General features: G+C 37.2%; 1 protein-coding gene across 1 annotated transcript; it reads right to left on the bottom strand.

The window, feature by feature from the left end:
• Positions 1 to 3,676: 3,676 nt before the first annotated feature.
• LOC147076164 (uncharacterized) lies at positions 3,677 to 20,364 on the bottom strand. The gene is made up of 7 exons (XM_085940281.1): positions 20,221 to 20,364; positions 19,844 to 19,993; positions 15,264 to 15,395; positions 12,994 to 13,302; positions 11,169 to 11,372; positions 6,028 to 6,186; positions 3,677 to 3,793 (listed from the first exon to the last, which is right to left on the bottom strand). The coding sequence occupies exons 1-7, from the start codon at positions 20,362 to 20,364 to the stop codon at positions 3,677 to 3,679; spliced, it is 1,215 nt and encodes a 404-aa protein (XP_085796407.1).
• Between the last annotated feature and the right edge of the window lie 171 nt (positions 20,365 to 20,535).

The raw sequence follows: 20,535 nt of genomic DNA, 5'->3' as shown, positions 1-20,535 counted from the left end.
ATGCACGTGGCAGCAAAGAACTAGGGACCGAAAAGAGTGGACGGAGCTTCACTGGAAATGTTTGCGACGGATATTAGGTTTGCGGTGGTATGAGTAACGAGGAGATAATACAAGAGAACGCACCGAGCCTGAAAATGTGCCATTAGACCCGGCTCAGCCATGTGTTGCGCATACCAAGAGAGAACTTCAACTTGGCTTGTCTGTTCTTCAAGCTAAATGCATTCCGGCTTCGTGGAAGGCCGCTATATTCTACCTTTTTATGGAGTGTACACAGTACACCTACGGGTTGTCGGTATAACTTTAAATGATGCAAGAAGTCTCGCAAGTGACATGTATTCTTGAAGCGTTGTGTGGTGTCCAGCTAACATGGGCAATACAAAAAATATTATGATGATTGTGATATTAATTACATACTTATATACAACGAAAGAGGTGGTTCTTGGTGATTTTTTGTTGTTGATGATGGAGGGCTTCGAGCTACTGAATGGGAAACAAGTCCCGCCTGTCGATCGTCACTAGAAATAAGATACTTCCTCCTTTTGAAGCCCGCTTATAATTCTATTGATCTTGTCTTTTGAACTTTTAAACCTTATGGTGGGGTGGAGATCGCTTACCTTAGTGATTTTACCTGGCACTTGGGGATTAAAAAAATGGGGATAAATAAGGTAGGTGTAGGCGTTTTGGAATGGCTGGAGGCCACCCGAAGGCCTTCGTATTTGGTGTCATCAGGACATATATTATATAGACATACACATTGTTTGGCTTAAATTGATCACATAGGTACTTTTATTTTTATGTAGGTACCGTAAACTGGGGTTACTTCACTTCACTTTTCGCCAATGTTTCTTATTTCATTGTCATATAAAATAACTAAAGCTTTTTTAATGTTTCATTAATTTAATTCGATTAAAGCATCTACAAACTAATTGTTTTAAGGCAGAAAATATTTATTGATCACATGTTATTTAAAAAAAAAGGTATATTAAATTTATACCTATATTGGGGTAAAGCAGGGCCTTGAAGGGGGTCACGTCTTTCCTCCAACGTACAAAATATGACTATATAAATAATACTGGAGTAAAGTATTACTGATGTATATCAATAATTACACTTCTCAGATAATATTATATGTACTGCACTGGTTTACCATATTATAACATAACGGTTATAAATCGAAGACCTTGGTACAAAAACAATAAATGTCACAAAATTATTTTTTTTATGAGAGGGTAAGAACATAATAAATCTTGGTTTTAAAAAGCATTTTTATAAATTTGACAATGAGGAATCACTAATAAGCTTTATACGCACTATATGAGTGTAACAAATATATTTTGTTTAATTTTGTTAATTATATATTTATAAATATAAGTGTGAAAAAAATATTTTGTTGTTTTTACACAATTCGTGGACCTTTGTTGTTCTTATTGGAAAATTGATATTTATATAAATAAAACGACTGATTCATTCATATGATATATTCACACCCATTACGGAGCTATTTTTTAAGAGCAGCTCGTAGGTATATTCGGTTCGGTGCTTTCATAAGAGAAGTATTAATTAATACAGTGTAATAATACCAATGAGCTGCCTGACGTCAGTCTTTGTTACATTGGCACATATATCTGTTTTCTCTGTAGAGTATTAATTTGACTCATTATGAGAGAAAATAATTAATTACCTATTTCTGAAAAACTAAAAAAATCTGTTACTTTAGCAGATCTATCTGGGGCTCTGTAGAGTATAATTATTTAAGCTCGGTAAAAAAAATAAGTATGAAGAAAAAAAAAATATGGTATTTTCAAAACCAGAACATTTGGTGGTCAAGATAAATCAGCTTTAAATTCTAAATTGTTATGATCTACAACAATACTTATTTTTTGCCACTTTCTGATGGGAGCCCGTTGTGTCTGGAAAGCAGCATTTCAAAAAAATATGTCACAATTATAATATATCTACATAATTTTAAAAATACTTCTACTTGGGCATCCATAGAATACTACTATTATTAATAGGCCTCCACAGAAAAGAGGTCGTATTAACAGATTTTGTTTTTACGAGAAACGGATTTTAGCCACTTGCTCAACCTATTAAGTCCATCAAACAGAAATTGACAAACAATATGTGTACTTGCTAGACCCAGGATTCGAACCTGGGACTCACATCATAGGCCGACCCTCAAGCCGCTCAGTCATCGTAGGTGACAAAAACAAGAACAAAGATAGAAAAAAAATAGTATTTCATAACCACTTACCTAATTGAATAAATATGTTACAAAGGCTGAAATAAATGCAGGTTAATAATAAAAAGGACAAAAGTTGGACAAATCAAGTCATCCAGTGATATCAAAAACGTCCGCAAGGTAGACCGAGAGGCCGCTGAATCGATGAAATGATAAAGTTCTGCGCAAGTACGTGGCGATGCAACGCACAAGACCAAGATAAGTGGAATCAGCTTGGAGAGGCCTTCATACAGCAGTGGCTAGATTCTGGCTGATAATGATGAATTAGGTCGCAATTTTATATGTACCCACCTAACATTGATTTTAATTAGTGTATTAATAAATAATAAATAAGCAGAACCAGTTTTCGCGCTAGGCCTTGCACACAGCGTGGCGTCCTAAATTCAAGGTGTTGGATTTTAATAAAACGATGGTAAAGTAAATCTAAAAAAAATAATTATATGCATTGTCTGCGCTGAAGTTTTCTACTTGTTTTCCATTAACAATAATTGTTTTTATTAGAAATAGTAAATTATATACTAATTATGACTAGCAAATAAAAGACATTATAAATTTTCAAAAAACTATTTATTGAAACTACTTTCTTTTGAAGTTGACATAATACCTGTCACGTACGTAGACATGACGCAAGATTCTATTTAATAGTACAAAACTTTTATTCGATAATTTAAGAATACATTGTGACCACTTCCCGATCGAACCTTCTGCGCGGCAGCACCGTTAGTCAAACACGTTCGAACTTCGAAGCATACAGAAACGAGAGAAAATTATTTCATTTCAGACACGTCAACAAGGAATATTAGTAAGTTATAATTATAGTTTCCAGAGCGTGTGTTGCATGCTATAAAAATTTGCAAATACAAGAAACTATTTTTCAGTAGAAACGTACGCAGGTACTCAGATGTCACCTGTTTCAAGCAATTGCAGCCGCCGTTCTGCAATAAGACAGTCCCCAGGGTCCAAATATCTCGAAACCCAGAGGACAGACGATATCATTCGGTGAGAGATAGTGATATTTTTCAAACCTTCATTTGAAATGAATTTTTCAGTTTCAGGTGAGATGTCGCGTGTTTTTCTATCGAAACAGCTCTTAAAACCAAACATATTTCATAAAAATCAATATATTGTTTTCACATAGGCACGTATTGAATATTTAAAACTGAAATTATTGTACACCAAAGGCTTAGTAGTTTATAAAAATATATTTTAATATTGACACTACAATGTATATGATAAAAATATGTCACACGAATGATTTTTTTTGTGTTTTTTTATGTGACCAGACTGTCAATGTGCTATCACATCGGTCACGGTTAAATGGCTTTTCACAAGAATGGATTATTTGGTTATATTAGTATGATTTATACAAGCGTAATCACTGTGTACACACTTTAATGACGTTTCCCCACTGTGCGTCATTTTGTGTACCTAATTTCATAGTGACACCCCGGAAGTCCGGGTAGGGAGGGGAGTCGGGGCCGCACAGTCCGATCCGATCTCCGCGCTCGACTCTCCGGTCGACCGGGCGTCAATTACGCCCTGGTTAGCGTGCTGTCGGTCGATTCGTGTGAGTCACACGACCAGCTTCCACCCTTTGACTAGCTCAGTGATTTAAATTGTTTAGGGCGGTCAATTGAAGCTGGATTTTGGGGTTTGGGTAGAGCACGTTCAGTGTAAGGTTAGGCCATGACAGTTGATTATGGTGGATATTCACAATGAAACACACGTTGTTCGTAGCACAGAGTTTTATTTTAAAACTTATAGTTCACAAAAAAGGTACATACACAACACACAGATACACAATATTAAGTTTTACACCGTTTATAAATTTTCAACAGCCCTAAATTTGGGATGGGACACATACCGCGTGCCACGGCCAGGTCTCATTTTTTGGCTTTATCGCTGTCCCTTTCAATCTACCCCTGAACGTCTACCCCTCTCTATCATTCTTGCCCGCAGCAGAATGCTTGGCCTTTGCTGGGTTTTACCTTAAGGGTCGTCCAAGTCACCTTTTTGCGAGGTAGTTGAAAGTTACAGCGATTTCAAAGAATTGAGCCCAAAAGAAACAACATTTATAGTTAATTAATACAAATCATTGTATTCATACAGCGGCGATAGAAGGACTTTGGCTTGGCGGACTATAAGAACCATGAATGTGGCATCCATATCTTCGCTCGTACTTTACCCTAAAAGGGTCCTCCATGCACGTAGAAATGTGGAGGTATCAATAGTATGTTATAGATTGTTACATGTCGTGTAGTCAAATTTGACCCCATTTTAATAGATTTCAACAGAGTGTGCCATTTTGCGTATTTTCATCGCACAAGATTATATACATGAGTAATTACATTGGACACACTAAATGCCTTTTCACCGCAATAAATCATTGTGTGTTTTCAAATTATTGGATACTATGGTTGATTAATTGCATTGGTCCCATTTAAATGATTTTTTACAAGAATGAGTCATTTTGTATTTTTTCATCGAAACAGTTGTAATACAAGAGTAATAAATAACATTGTTCACATTTAAATGACTTTTTAGCAGAATGTGCCGTTTTGTGGACTTTTAACGAACTAGATTAAATACATGACAACTTATATTGATCACATTCAAATGGTTTATCAACAGAAAGTATCAATTTGAGCGTATTCATCGCGCTAGACACTAAACACGAGTAATAGCTTTTCACCGGAATATTTCATTTTGTGTTATTTTATTGCACTTGATGCTATTCACATGTACACACATTAACCAAATTAAAATGGCTTCTCACCAGAATGTATCATTTTGTGTCTACTTATCCCGCTAGACACTATACACGAGTAATCGCATAGATCACATTTAAATGTCTTTACCAGAATGCATCATTGTGTGTTTTTTCATTCCGCTAGATGTTGTACACGAGAAATCGCATCGACCACACACACAATCATTTTGTGTGTTTTCATGTTTCATACACGAGTACTTACACTGACCACATTTAAATGGCTTTCTACCCGAATGTATCATTTTGGGTATTTTTATTCCGCTAGATGTTGTACATGAGAAATCGTACTGACCACATTAAAATGGCTTTCATCAGAATGAGTAATTTTATGTTTTTTAATAGCACCAGATGTTATACAAGAGTAATCACATTGGTCACATTTAAATGGCTTTTCACCAGAATGAGTCATTTTGTGATTTTTCATGTTTTCAGATGTTTTACTACAGTAATTACATTGGTCACATTTAAATGGCTTTTCACCAGAATGAGTCATTTTGTGAAGTTTCATACTACCAGATGTTATACATGAGTAATAACACTGGTCACATTGGAATGGCCTTTCACCAGAATGCGTCATCTTGTGTACTTTCATGGCGCCAGATACTGTACATGAATAATTACACAGGTCACATTTAAATGGTTTTTCACCAGAATGTGTCATTTTGTGTATTTTCATCCTATTAGATTTTAAACATGAGTAATCACATTGGTTACATTTAAATAACTTTTTACCAGAATCATTCCCTTTATGTAGTTTCATGGAAGCAGGTCGATTGATGATTTCATTAGATTTACTTGAATATGGATTTAAATTAATCTTTTTCTTAATGGTTTTATTATGAAACAATTTGTGAATCTCCAATAAATATAACGATACAAAAATATTAAAACAAATACCGCATACAAAATTTTCGTTGTTAAACGATTTTTTCTCTAATTTTATAACAGGTACTAATAAATCGGGACTTGACGCGTTAGATTGCATTATATGAAGACGTTTAACAGTGCGACTGACGTCCTCTTCATTGCCAATTGTCTTATAATACACCCCGAGTTCTTTTTTAATGTCTTGTTTGTCAATCTGTATTTTGTCGTTTTGCCCTGTTCCATCTGAGAATCTCTTCGAGAATCTGAGACTCGCGTAATCAGTCAATGTAGAGGTTGTAGGAATCGTCTGAAAGAACAATAGGTAATAAGTATTGTATTTAAAATATGACAAAAAACACACGTGACAAATTTTTAAATTCTAATTAAATCTCCAATCTTTTAGACATTCATTAATAAATATTGACATGCAGTGAAGGGAATAATTCACACAAAAAAGGATAAGTTATATTAGTGTCAAAAACCACTTCTGTTATTCAACAAATTCTTACTAAATTCACGACACTGTAACATGACTTTCATTAAACTTACATATCAATTCATTTAGAAACTTTTACTTAATTTGAATGTAATTAGTTAGGGTGCACGTGCCCTAATTGTTAAAGCGTATTGGCCCGAATTTTACGCATTCAAGTCTCGGCGGATGTCTTATACAAAAAATGTTTTTTTCTACTAGGTATATTATACTAGGTTTATGTATCTTTCATCGGTGTTTTTAATAATTAAAAATCTTGTAACTATAAACGCATATACTTACATAAGTATTTAATTTTAGAGACATCTTATTTCCACATCACTAGGGATTTCCAGATAACGAAAATATACAATTGAGTATATTTCTCGGCAACAGACTGGGTTAACTGTTAGATTAAACGAATGAGATCTAATCAAGTAAAAATTACTCATTAAAAGCTATATTCGTAACATGACATATGTACCTAGTATATAATAATGTACCTAAACATGTTTTCTTGATAAGGTTATATTTAGTGACAAGCAAATGATGATACTAAATTCAATGCTTACGGGCCGTTTTAATCAATTTTGTAATTAACGTGTGAATTGCATTTGAAAAGTAATTAGCAAAAACATATTTTGTGCGCCCCGTAAACATTGAATTTACTATCGACCGTAGGTAGGTACTTGATGGAATGTAAATTTCAATCCATTAGAATTAAATGATAATACATTATTAACTGCACTAATAGTGCATTGAAGACTGACTACCTGATTTAATGGTCCACGGTCCATATAAAAGCAGTCAGGTTGAGGGTCCTCGTGTTTGATTTGTCGTATTGTTTCTACTACATACTCGTTGTTTAGATCAATTCCATGTAAATTCGTCTCCGATTTTATAACACGAAAGTCTGTTGATGGTTTCGGAAAAAAGCATGTTTTCATATAAAAGAAATCGGTTATGTATGTAGACGCTCATCTCTCTGCCTATATTGGTAAGACCAAGCTGAAAAGTGAAGGCTTTTACCATGCCACAGTCACCGCCATCCATTTAAAACAGACGGACAGAAAGCAGCAGTAAGCTCAGTTGCCGAGTATGCCTCTAGAGTCTAGACTCCAGAGTGTGGTACCAATCAAACCGCACGTTGAAAACATGCTTCAATAATTATTGTTTGACTAAATTCACTGGTTTACGTGACGGACGTTACTTGTAAGCATGAATAATATATATATAAACAAAAATACATTACGTAAAATCAACGTATCAAGATTTTCCCTGTGGTTAATTGTCTAAGTCAGTCAAAACAAATTCATGCGGAAGACGATAGCTTTTACTTATCTGTCATAGTATTTGTGTGTATGCATGAGATCTATATAGTTAGACAACGGTATTCATGACCCAAATACAAGTAAATTATTACAGTCATGTGATTTCATTTGTTACAGTGTTGACCTTGGCAGAAGTTTATCTAGGTCAAGCAGGCAGTCCATTTATTACTACTACAGCATTATAAAGAGCATAAAGCAATGATGACGACCATGTGACACGCGAATGTTTTATTTTGAAATGAAAAAAAAACTTTTGTACCTACCTACTTAAAATATGTTTTTTACAACATAGTTTGTCAAATAAATATATACTTAAGAAGGTACTTATATAAAAGGTATTAAAAAAGAGCAGCCGAGACTTTCAAAATTATTGGTGGACTGAGGAGTATGGCATGATTCGAATTCAATAAAGCAGTATGCATTGAAGTTATACTTCTTTATGCGCGTTTGGAAAATCAGACCAGAGTGTATTTTTGGCGTGTGACATGTAACACATTATTTATTTTTTCACACGAAAAAAATCACACTCGATTGCATTCGAACCACGATTGTTCGGTTATCAGCCGAATGCACTGCCTTTACGCCACAGTATGATAATCTAATCGTGACAATTATACACTATAACATTATAGTTTAGAATTGTTCCGTAGCCAAGGCAGCGAATTTATTATTGTCGGAGTTGCGAGGCGATTGATATCTTTATTTTAGTTTTCATGTCTTCAACAAATGCGTAGATATGTAAAAAATATCGCGAGCGTAATCAAGCAGAAAAAAGAAAACAACAGCAGAACGTGTTCGAGCTCACAGGCTACGGCAAAAAATAATTGCAGAAAATAAAATTACACAAAAAGGTGAAACAACGGCAAGTGGTCATTCCAGTATTATTTCAAATCAAGACATATGTGTAGTGACTCCCGGACCATAACGTCAGCAAGCTCATATTAGTCGAACACAGAATAATTGCAATATTATTACTGTACAAGCTGAGGTACATATTATATTACAAACTTCTCCTCGGCGTTGTAACGGCCGGGTAACCAAAATAAGCGACTATGGTGAGCAAAAAAAAGAAACAATTAGCTGAAGCCTCACTCTTACAAGCCCTCTCTAATCAAGACAAAGTGATCGATGAGGAAATTATTTTGTTTTGTTACGACAAAGAAGTATAACTTCTAACGCGCGTACATAAGTACACACACCGTTATTTTTGTATTCTGGGACAATTATTGTATGCAGAATTTAGTCAGTAATACAGTATTAAGAGACAAACGATAAATAACCGCTTGACAAAATCAAGGACGAACAAAAAGAATTTTATAACAGCTGCTTGTTATTTTGCCTCAAATATAATCGCTAAAAATGGAAAGATATCTCAATATCTACTACAAATTGGATGATGCTATCTATGGAAAGTTGATAGCAAAGTCACTGATTCATAAAAATAATCAGAAATGGTGTCGATACCAAGTTTTTTGATGTGACTACATGGATTATTCTCCAGACGACATTTTGAAGTCGAAGAGTGAGATGGTAGCTGTTACTAAACTATTTTTTAAAACACTGAAATCTGCAACATTACGGTTGTAAAATTTGATGAGTATGTGTGTTTTCTTTACGTGTTCTTATCGTTTTACTTATTGATAATAATTTTAAAGCGTTAATCGAGTAGACACACTTCCCCCACGAAAGTAAACGCGTGGGGTAAGTGTGCCTTTGTTTTATGTCACACTTCCCCCATATATTTTTTTATGAATTCGCATAGTCATTATTTTAACTAGTTTTGGGACACGACGCATTATTTATATCGATCGAAAAAATGTTCGCAATTGAAATAAAATATTTATAATTTTATTGTTATAGTTTTATGTTAGCTAAGTAGGTAGGTACTTGGAAGAGTATGTGTGTTTCAATTTAATACACAAGTTTTTAAAAAAGTGTTTATCTAAAATGTGATAATAATAAATGTGCATTTTCCACATGTAAATATAAACGAAAGACAGATAAAGGAGCTTACGACCAAGGAAAATTACAAAAAAAAGTTGAATGTGTAAAAAAACAGGATATGTCATATGGATATGTATAATCATGTTTACGAAAGAAGACAAGACAGATTTAGCAGAAGTACAATATTACCCAAAGAGATTGAAACATCTTTTGCATAAAATTTGCATACGTTGGAAAAGCATGTCTCACAAAAAAGGAGTCCTCGAATTAATTGGACAAAAGAAAATAATATTAACACACCGTTTAAAATCGAAGTACCCGGACACAATTGGTTTATAGCTTTTATTAAAAGAAATAAGTTATTATTTAAAGATGTTGGCTGCTTAAACCCTGACAGTTAAAATTATTAACATGGAACATGCTTTGCCCACTGATTCTCTGAATGCTGGTTGTCTAAATTCGAAGGAAAATAAAATAAATTGCGGGGTGCGGGTCACACATTATTCCCGAAGCGCCGTTCGCGGCCGACTGAAGCCACGCCGCGGTACTTTCGTGACTTTCGTATTTTTTGTTTTTGTTACCGCTACCTGTGCGATGTTTTCGAACAAATCCGGCCGGGTGGTCAAGACAAAAGCATGTTCAATGCTAAAAACCGCAGCCGTAGAATATGTTTGAATAAAAGTTTGCGATTCTTTTGTAATCAATTGGTACTATATCTTGTCTTATTAAACAGTCCAATCATCAACCTGAATTAAAAGGATTGTCCACAATGGATATTATAATGTTGACTGTTAACTTGACATAACAAGTTTTTCCCATGATCCTTCAAAAAGTAAACTCGTTAGAGTCATCGGATCTCCGTCAACTACCTACGTCAATTAATAAAAAATATGTCGTTTTTCTTTCAGGACATCACTAGCGCTTCATACATTAGTATGACACACCCCAAAAAAATGTTTTGGTCCATTTTGTTGAAATTCTATACTGTAGTTTTAACTCAAGACTCAATATCCATTAAATGAAATATTACCTTTCTATGCATATAATACGTTATGGTTTTGAAGTACTTTTGGAATAAAGATGAATTTAGTCACACTTACCCCAATATTGGGGTAAGGTAACAAACTGACTAGTGATCAAAAATTAATTTTAAATTAACCCATTATTAGATACATAATATATGATAAGCTACCGTTGATAACCACCTTGTGTATAGAATAGACCCACTGAATTATACTTAACTAAATTTAAAAAAACCCATATTTTCCTCAAAATCGAAGCATTGAAATTAAAATGAGAATCTATGCAAAAATTTCAAATGTCATTGTCTTGGAACAAGGTTTCGTGAGTTGTCTTCCTATTGAAATATGGTATCTATGTGTAGATAAGTTACTAATTTACCTACTCAAAGCGGAATTAGACGTCAATCAATTAATATGTGGATCAAGTCCAATAAATTATGCTATTTTAGATTTAATAATAATAAGATTCGATAGGGTTAGGTAGATAATTATTAACAATAAGAGTTCCTTTGAAACTTACCTTATCAACATCAGTAGCTGTTAATATTTTTAGCGACTTGTTTATACTCGTTATAATCGGTGAAAGTATTAAATAGTTTCCTTTGACGGTCATTGAAAAGTTCCCAATTCGAGTTCCGAAATGAATGCACTTTTCTTTCGGAAATACACTTTTTTCTTTATTACTCTTATCGTCGGTGCCATTTGTTAATTCCCTCTGAGAATGCTAATCAGAAGAAACATTACAATATTATTTATTACATAGTACATACTACCTATTATCGATTAAAAAAAATAGATCGTCAAGTAGAATAGAAAACTAACTTTAAAAGCGTGGTTAGGATCACTAGCATTCTCTTGTTCGATGTAAGTAATAGATTCTGAGATATTTCCTCGTAATGCCTTGTCAAACCAATAATTCTTTCATGACCAGATTCGAATTTCGCGTTTTTTTAGATCATCGTTAATAAATTCGTGTCCCACGTGACAATAGACTTTTGCCATAGAGAAAGGATATTGATAGTATTACCATATCGTCGTTGAAACTAGAAAATTGTGTAACTCCAAAAACACTACTTTACAGGAGAGACAAAAAACATTATGGTTTCCTATACAAATGTATGGTTTTGGAGTGAAATCATCCATGATTTAACAATGATACAATTTTTCTGGAATTACAAAATTTGCAAGACGGATAGATATTATCAACGGCCACTAGATGGCATTCAAAGTCAATTTTCGATTAAAACGGAGTTACACAATTTTCTAGTTTCAACGACGATATGAGAATTATCATGGAAGAGGTTTCGATTGTTCAACTATTTGTGTTAACACTAAAAAAATCCTATAAAATAGGTACATTGTAAGTTTAATAGCATAATTGGTTTATTCAATAATTGAAAACGACACCTATTTGGTAGGTTGGTATGTATCTATACATGCATATTGTGTCTGAGTTTAGCCACTGCCTTGATACAAAGCCTTATCAATATTTTTGTACAAGCGCAATTCTCGAACAAGTAGTAAGTGGTCCCACTGTTCAGTTGTAAAAATCAGGTCGATCACTAGACATACCTGTTGATTTGCAAAACTACTAATAAGCCTTTTTTCGTTTAGTGTATTCTATAATATTGTAGAGTGGAGTAAATAAATAATTATTGTCGATTTGAACTGACTGATATTTTAGTTTGAGTTCTATCCAAATTTAACTTAGGTACCGATGGCTCAGTTCCATAGTGGTACAGCTAGGAATTAGTAGTTTTGACTAATGGCTCAGTTCTTTATTAGACGCTCGTATACTGGCTGACAAAAGCCGAACACAACCGAACATCAAAAAGTTCAGTTTTATGTTGTCGGACTATAGTTCATAGATTGTTCTTCTTATTTACATTAATGCGGTACATTATATTACCATATATACTGTAGGGATTTTCAATCAAAATAAACACTCTTGGTCTAAATTCTAATGGATTTAAGTTTTGTACTATTCCATTTGAGTCGTTTTTTGCGACCTGGGATTCGCCTTTCGGCATCTTCAGGCATTATCTGCACTCACCCAAAAGGTATATACACACTGACAATAAATACAATTAATTCTAACTTATACAATAAGCTAACACAAAAACGTAGGTAAAAACTTTATCGACCAACTATTAAGTCCAGGTTAACATGTAACCCCCCCCCCAACATCTACATCCACCATCATAATCATTCCACCAATCAATTACAGTCCACTATGAAAAGCGCAACCATATATTTTATTTCGTACAATTCCGAAGTGTTTGAAATAACAAATTAATATACTTAATAGTAGTAAGTAGCAATGATACAATGACAATGGAACGTACCTGTGAATCATTATTGAATATTGACGAACCCGAGCATTTACCAAACTCTCGGAAGGTTTGTGGTCGAAGAGCAACTTCATTATTCACGTCATGCATACACTTGTGATTGATCAGAACCTTTTTTGAAGAGAAAAATGCATGACATACATCGCATACAAAATTATTGTGATAAAAGGAAGCTCTTGTCAATTTTAAACATATTTCTTTATCGGGAGCATTCACTTTTTCTTGCTTAACGTCATGTTCGTGTATTGTAATTGCATCGTACGGCTTTGCGGCTTGTATCTTAAGAATATCGGGTGCTCCGGGCTGAAAAAAATGAAGAGAATGCTCCTTGAATTATTTTATTATAAATATTGTTATAAATATTGTAAATTTTAATAATTACACATCCTACCGACGAGCCTACCTATATTGAATGATCAACTTAACTTACCTAATATACAATTCCTATATGATGATTTATTTACGATATACAACCACGGTGGCCGCGCGGCATAAGCGTTGGACTATCATGCCGTGGGTCCCAGGTTCGAATCCTGCGTCTGGCAAGTACACATATTATTTTTCAATATGTGTGTGGGTCAGGGTATGGACCTAATAGGTTGAGCAAGTGGCTGACATCCATTTCTCGTAAAAACAAAATCTGTTATTACAAACCTCTACTCTGTGGAGGCCTATATGATCCTATTAGGATCGGACGTGGTCGAAGATGTATATAGGTGTGTAGATATAGGTATGGATACATGTGTATACAAATATATATTAGGTGGGTTTATTTGTTGATAAAAAAGTAGGTATAATGTAATAATATTATTGAAAACTAATTGTTTAAGAGATAACTTCAAATTTAAAGACTGATATCATAGATTATTAACTCGATAGTTAACTCCATTAATTCCCAATACGTTACCATTGTTCCCAGAATGGGCGATTTTACACCTCTTGAGTGCAGTATTTTTGTTTATAATTACTAATGATCTATTATTAGGTTTTGACGAGTTATGATACACTTATCGAGTGTATTATTATTAATAAGATAGGGGTTTTTTACAAACACTTCAACTATTCATAATTTGTTTGTTATATTTTTTTGTGATCCTAGACTTAATAGGTAGGTGATAATGTTTTTACCTACTTTATTGTATTGATTTAATGTATTAGTTAGAGTTAATAGTATTCGTGGTCAGTGTGTTTTGGGTTGTGTTTATGTGAGTGTAGTACACAGTGCCTGAAGATGCCGAAAATCGAATCCCGGGTCACAAAAAGCGACTGAGTTGGAATAGTACATAACTTAAATCCATTAGAATTTAAATTCAAACTCTTGGTGTTTTTGGATTGTTTTGGATTTACACTTATACACAATGAAAAGGGGTATATTCTGAGGGAATATTTCAATAGCCAGAGTAACCTCCTATAGCTAGAGCTTTTAATGTCGAATGTAATGTATGTAACGAGCTATGGCAGTACGTGATGAGTTAAATGATTTATCTGAAACGATAGGTACTGTTACACCCATGATTATTGGGCCTCTCCCGATAGATTAAATTAATTGTTAGGGTATAACCATGTCACCTGATCTCTAGTCAAGCCCTCACGACTCGGGAGTAAAAAGAAACGACATAACCACGCATGGGCGTAAACAAATTAGTTAGAGAAACGGATATAGAGAATTAAGTTTAAAGTTAAAGCGAATTAGAGATTAAGCAGTAATATTAAGTGACGGAAATGTGTGAGAATAATATTGTGAATTGATGATCATCTCAAGTTGACATTTCAGTAAATGCGTTGCTGTTTTAGAGACAAGTGTGGTATTAAACTAATTTTAGATACTTACTAGCAAAAATGATTAATTGTCAGAAATCGCGATTCATGTGCAGGCTTTCGTTTCGCCTGTAGTCACTGCATGAAGAAACATGCTTGAAGTAAAAGTAAGTACCGAATGTGGCATGGATAACAACTTAGAAGTAGGTACATCTAGTTTACACGGGATTCATAATGGCCCGAACCATGGCAGTATTAAACCATAGCAAACACTTGGTTTACGTACCTACTAAAACATTCAACAGTGTCAAGTTGTTGTCGGAGCGGTTGGTTGTTCAATGGGATATACAACGGTTGGATTTGAGCTGTTTTGTTATGTCTATGGTACCTACTGCTGACAGCTAACAATATCAAAATATTAGAACGTTTTACAGTTCATTCCGTCACTATAATCATTCCACCCCATCACACGATCAATACCCATTAGTAGGTAGGTAGGTACTTACCCGATTCAGTTGTTCCGAATAAGAACAACCCTGTTGCGGATCTTCATAAATGTCTTCAATAAACTCAGTTTTGATGTCAATTAGCTGAGTATCTGTCGTCAATGATATTATTGTTGGGTCTGAAACAATATTCTGAAAAACCAAAACATTATGTAATACGTGTGGAACTCGACCACACTTGAGGGGTCTCACCTCTTACAGTCTGCAATGAGGACATGTGGGTCTATTCAATATTTATCGACAGCTAGAGTGATAAAGTGATAAATATTACCCCAAGTTTGATAATATTTATCACTTTATCGGTCGATAAGTATAGAATAGACCCAATGGTGTGTATATCGTTATCTAACGCCAAACTTCAATAAGAACGAGCATTTTAAAATATAATGACAACAGACATATTGCAAACAATACTAATCTGCGATAATGTTTGAATAATTATCAATGTCAATAATTCATCTTCTTCTTCTTTGCCCATATCCGCCCCTTAACTGGAGCATATGGACACCACGCGGCGCCTCCAAGAATCCCTGTCGCTCGCCAGTCTTCTTGCTTCGTTCCAGGTCAAACCAGCATCCCGTAGCTCCGCCGTATACACTCTGTAGATTGTATTTAGCGGCCTTCCAGGACGCCGGAATCCGGTCGGCTTGAAGAACAGGCAAGCCAGGTTAAAGTTCTCTTCTGGCATCCGCAGCACGTGGCCGAGCCAGGTCCAACGTCGCCTCTTCACTTTCAGCGTGATGAGAGGCTGCTTGGTACGTTCTCTTATCTCCTCGTTGCTCCTAAAGTCATACCACCGCACACCCAGTATTCGTCGCAAACATCTGTTTTCGAAGCTCAGTACACGGTTGCTCTGAGCCTTCGTAAGGTGCCATGATTCGCTACCGTAAAGCAGCACCGTCAGAATGCAAGCGTCGAATAGGCGGCATTTGGTTTTGACCGAGTACAATCGTGAGTCCCAGACATTTCGCATCGAGTTGAATGTTGCTCCAGCCATTTCCATTCGGATAGCGAGCTCTTTCTGCAAAATGCCATCTCCCGTGATGTGTACCCCCAGGTACTTGAAGCTGTCGACGCTCTCGATGCTCTGTCCATCGCTAATCAGAGGGAAATCTGGATCAGGACAGGTGCTATTGCACAAGACGTTGGTTTTCTTCGCGTTGATTTTCAAACCAACGCGAGAGGAGTTGTTATGCAACCTGTCGATTGTCTCTTGAATGCCCTCGATTGAGTTGTCGAATAGGACAGCATCATCGGCGTATTCCAGGTCGCATAGCTTCACCGTGGGGGTAACAGGTATGCCTCGGTCGGGTGGTATTGACTTCCGTAGTATGAAGTCAAAGAGAATGATAAAGAGAAACGGTGCAAGGACACAACCCTGTCTGACTCCGGTCGTGACCCCGAACCATTCCGTGACAGTGTCTCCAATTCTGACACAGCATTCGCTATTCTCGTGCAGGCTTTTAATTATGGCAATGATCTTGGGAGGGATCCCGTATGCTCCCAGTATCATCCAGAGGGAGGGGCGGTGCGGACTGTCGAAAGCCTTCTCATAATCCACAAAACAGCAGGCCATCGGACTGTTCAACTCATGGCTCTGCTGGAGAAGACATCGAAGGTTGTGGATTTGGTCTGCACACGCTCGACCAGGTAGAAACCCGGCTTGGTTTTTCCTGAGGACGTGCATTATTGGGTCCCTTATTCTCATCAAAATGATGTTTGCCAAAATCTTTCCCGGAACACTGAGTAGCGTAATGCCTCGGTAATTGTCGCAGCTTAGAGGGTCACCTTTTTTAAGAAGTGTGATGATTTCACCGTTCACCCAGTCCCTTGGGCAGCGCTCTTCTTCCCACACCTTTGTCATCAGATGAAACATAGGGTGCAGGATTGCGCTCAAGCTGTACTTGAGGAATTCAGGATGAATCCCGTCTCCCCCCGGTGCCTTTCCGTTCTTGAGCCTTTTCACAGCCGATTTTATCTCGGTGTGCGTGGGCGGGCAATCGGAAATGTCGGTCGCTCGGGGAATGTCCAAAAGTAAAGCTTCCGCAGATATGTCAAAGGGATCCAAGGGGGGTGGGCGATTCAGCACTCCGCAGAAATGATTCTTCCAAATCTTCTTGACGCATTCTGCGTCAGACTCTATTGCTCCACTGGGACCACGAATGGCTCCGGGAGTCGGTGGTCGCCTGCCGCAGACTTCACGGGTGATTCGGAAGAGTTTCCTGGTGTCATTTCTGCTTGCTGCCTCCTCTGCCGCTTCAATTTGCCGGTTCATAAAATTGCGCTTGTCCAACCGCACGGATCGTTTGACTACCCTGTCTTGGGTCTGGTAGTCAGTCCGGCGGTCCTCGGTTCGGTCGGGGTCTCTCTCCTCGTCTCTCAGGGCTTTCAGCCTGGCTCGTTCACCAATTTCAACCCACGTTTCGTCAGACATCCACTTTGGCTGCTCACTCCTTCTGGTACCAAGGACGGTACGAGCCGACGACACAATCGCACTCTTTATGAGGCTCCAGTCCGCCTCAATGAGGTCGGATTCAGATTTGTGCCGCTCGTAGATACGATCTACACTATCTCGTACAGCAGTTTCGAAGTCGGTCCGAATTCTTCGGCGTCGGAGCTTCTCAACGTCAATTCGTTCGCATTTTGGAGGCCTCGCCTGGCGACTGAGTTTTACTCGGATGTTTCCAATAAGTAACTCATGATCGCTATGGATATCGGCGCCTCTGTAAGTACGCACGTCGAGAAGTTCCTTTCGGTGCTTCAAGCTGTATAAGAAGTGGTCAATCTGCGTCCTCGTGCGTCCATCAGGAGACGTCCACGTATATTTGTGAATGTCTTTGTGGGGAAAAACAGTGCCTCCGATTGCAAGCTCGTTCAGAGTGGCGAATTCTACGAGCCGCTCACCATTATCGTTGGGGTCACCGAGGCCGTGTCGTCCCATCACCGTGGGGCCAAGCACCGGGTCTGCTCCTACTCTCGCATTATAATCCCCCATTACAATCACGCGGTCTCTTCGGGGGATGGCGGAGACTGCCGCGTGGAGAGAATCGTAAAAAGCATCCTTTGTCTGCGCGTCGGCATCCTCAGTGGGGGCGTAGCACTGAAAGACGGTCAAGGAGCTACCAGGCGTCTTGAAGGAGGCACGTATCAGTCTCTCCGAGATTGGTTCCCATTTCACGAGGCAACGGGCCGCTCTCTTTGACATCAACACTGCCACTCCCTGGCGATGGTATTGCTCCTGACCTGAGTAGACAATAGAGTAACCCTCAATCAACTTTCTCCCGGCTCCTTTCCAGCGCACTTCGCTCAGCCCTAGGATGTCCACACCGTAGGTGTGCATGATGCGTGTGGCGTGCAGGTCCTTTCCGGGGGTACGCAGGGTGCGAACATTATATGTCCCAATGCGCATACTCGAGTTGTTAGAGAGGATTACTCTACCTGTTTCATTGTCCATTTCCATGCAAGGTCGTCGTTTTACAGAGCCGGTTGTCGTCCGAGGCTGCTGTGTAGGTGTTTTGTTAATCTGTTTCGTTTAAGGAGGCAAGGTGATTAGCCCAGCGCTCCCGAGGCCTGAGCCACGAGGGCCCTGAAGGTCGGCTCGACCAGGTTTTTCTGTCGGGGATTTCCTTCCCTTAGCCAGAAGGCCAGTTTTATGGCGCCGGTCACTCGCCCTTCGCCCCCTGCTGTTAGCTACAGCGTACGCTGCATTGCCCGGAGGTCGCCACGGGGAGGCCAGCAGATGGGACTTGCTGGCAGTTTGGCATTTCCCAACTTTTGCTATGAACACATCTACTGGCGTCAATGTGTCCACTTGGGTCAACAAAATGATATAACGAATATAATTATGGAGATGTCATAAGGACACCTCTTAGTGGAGGAGACTGGTCCATACTCAATCATGTCGACCAATTCAATTCCTATACTGAATTATTAAACTTTAAAATAAGAATACATACTTTTAATTCAAAGCGAACGTACCAACGTGACCTTATCTAAATAAATCGGTTTAACTATCGCTGGCATATCATTTACAGTAATTACACCTAATCGTTGAAAGTGTTAAATAGTTTCATTCTACGGCTATTGATAAATCCCTAATTCGAATTACAAAATATCTACATAATTCTATCGGAAATACACTTAATTCCTGTTTACATAAATATATAGTTAGCGTTATCAGTTTATAGACCGAAGACCGAACTGACTCCGGCGAACGACAGCCCTCTCAACATAAAAGGTCCGTGTCGGGTATCATGTGTAAACCCCCTACCTCTTAGTTCCGTAATCCGTCCATCAGCATCCTCAAATTACAGTCCACTGCTAAAAGTGCCAAATTTTTGTTTATCTCATTTTTTATTGATTGAATTTACCTACCATACAAAATAGACAAAGTGTTCCATTAAAAATTACGGATTTGCAAAGTGTTCCATCGCAGAAAAGTTTAGGAAACTCTCTTAGAAAACGTCAGTTTTTCGCTTCATCTAATCGAATTCGTTGCCCTTTCGCGCATATTTTTTTTTTGTGTTACCGTTATGATCGTAGGTATGTAGATTATTTAATATTAATAGATTTTTGTATACCTGATGTTCTGTGTAGCATTCGGAATAAGTAGGTTGAGAGTTATCATAATAGCCTTTCTCTACAATATCTTGTTGAACTATCTCATTTTCCGAGTCAACCCGCTCAAAATCATTTTCCAATTTTACAGTTGTAAGGTGCTTTGAAGGGATCTAAAAAATCATTGATTGTATAAATAAAAAAGGATATCAATATCTTCTTATGACAATAATAAACTTTATTCCTGTTTACTGATATCGCTGGCGTCATTATAGTATGTTGATTGTCTGAATTACAATATTATTTATTACCTACACAAATATTATGGTTGGAAAAAAACTATCACTAATAATTCATCAGGTAGGCAGTTTTTATAATAAATATCCTCTGAAAAACTAACCTCGACAGCGTGGCAGGGATCATTAACATACTCTTGTTTGATGCGAGTATTTAATTCTGGGTTATTTCCCTGTAAGGACACATTGAACCGATGTTTCTCATTTGCGTCGGGTTGGAAGTCACTTGCTTCACGTTTTACGTCCATTTTACGCTTTGTAAAATGTTATTTCTCTAAGATTATCGAGTCACACCAATGAACAACTAGGTACCTACTGTAAAACATGAACCAATATGGCAGCCGTGATTATAGAAAGTGACGCGCTGGGCGGGTATGACCAGTAAATAAAAAGAGAGACATGACCAACGACAAGAAAAA

This window comes from Rhyacophila brunnea, unplaced genomic scaffold, assembly GCF_057557595.1.
Source record: "Rhyacophila brunnea isolate RB1 unplaced genomic scaffold, BYU_Rbru_1.0 scaffold_13, whole genome shotgun sequence".
In the NCBI taxonomy this organism is placed as follows: domain Eukaryota; kingdom Metazoa; phylum Arthropoda; class Insecta; order Trichoptera; family Rhyacophilidae; genus Rhyacophila; species Rhyacophila brunnea.
This window is presented reverse-complemented; position numbering and strand designations above follow the sequence as displayed.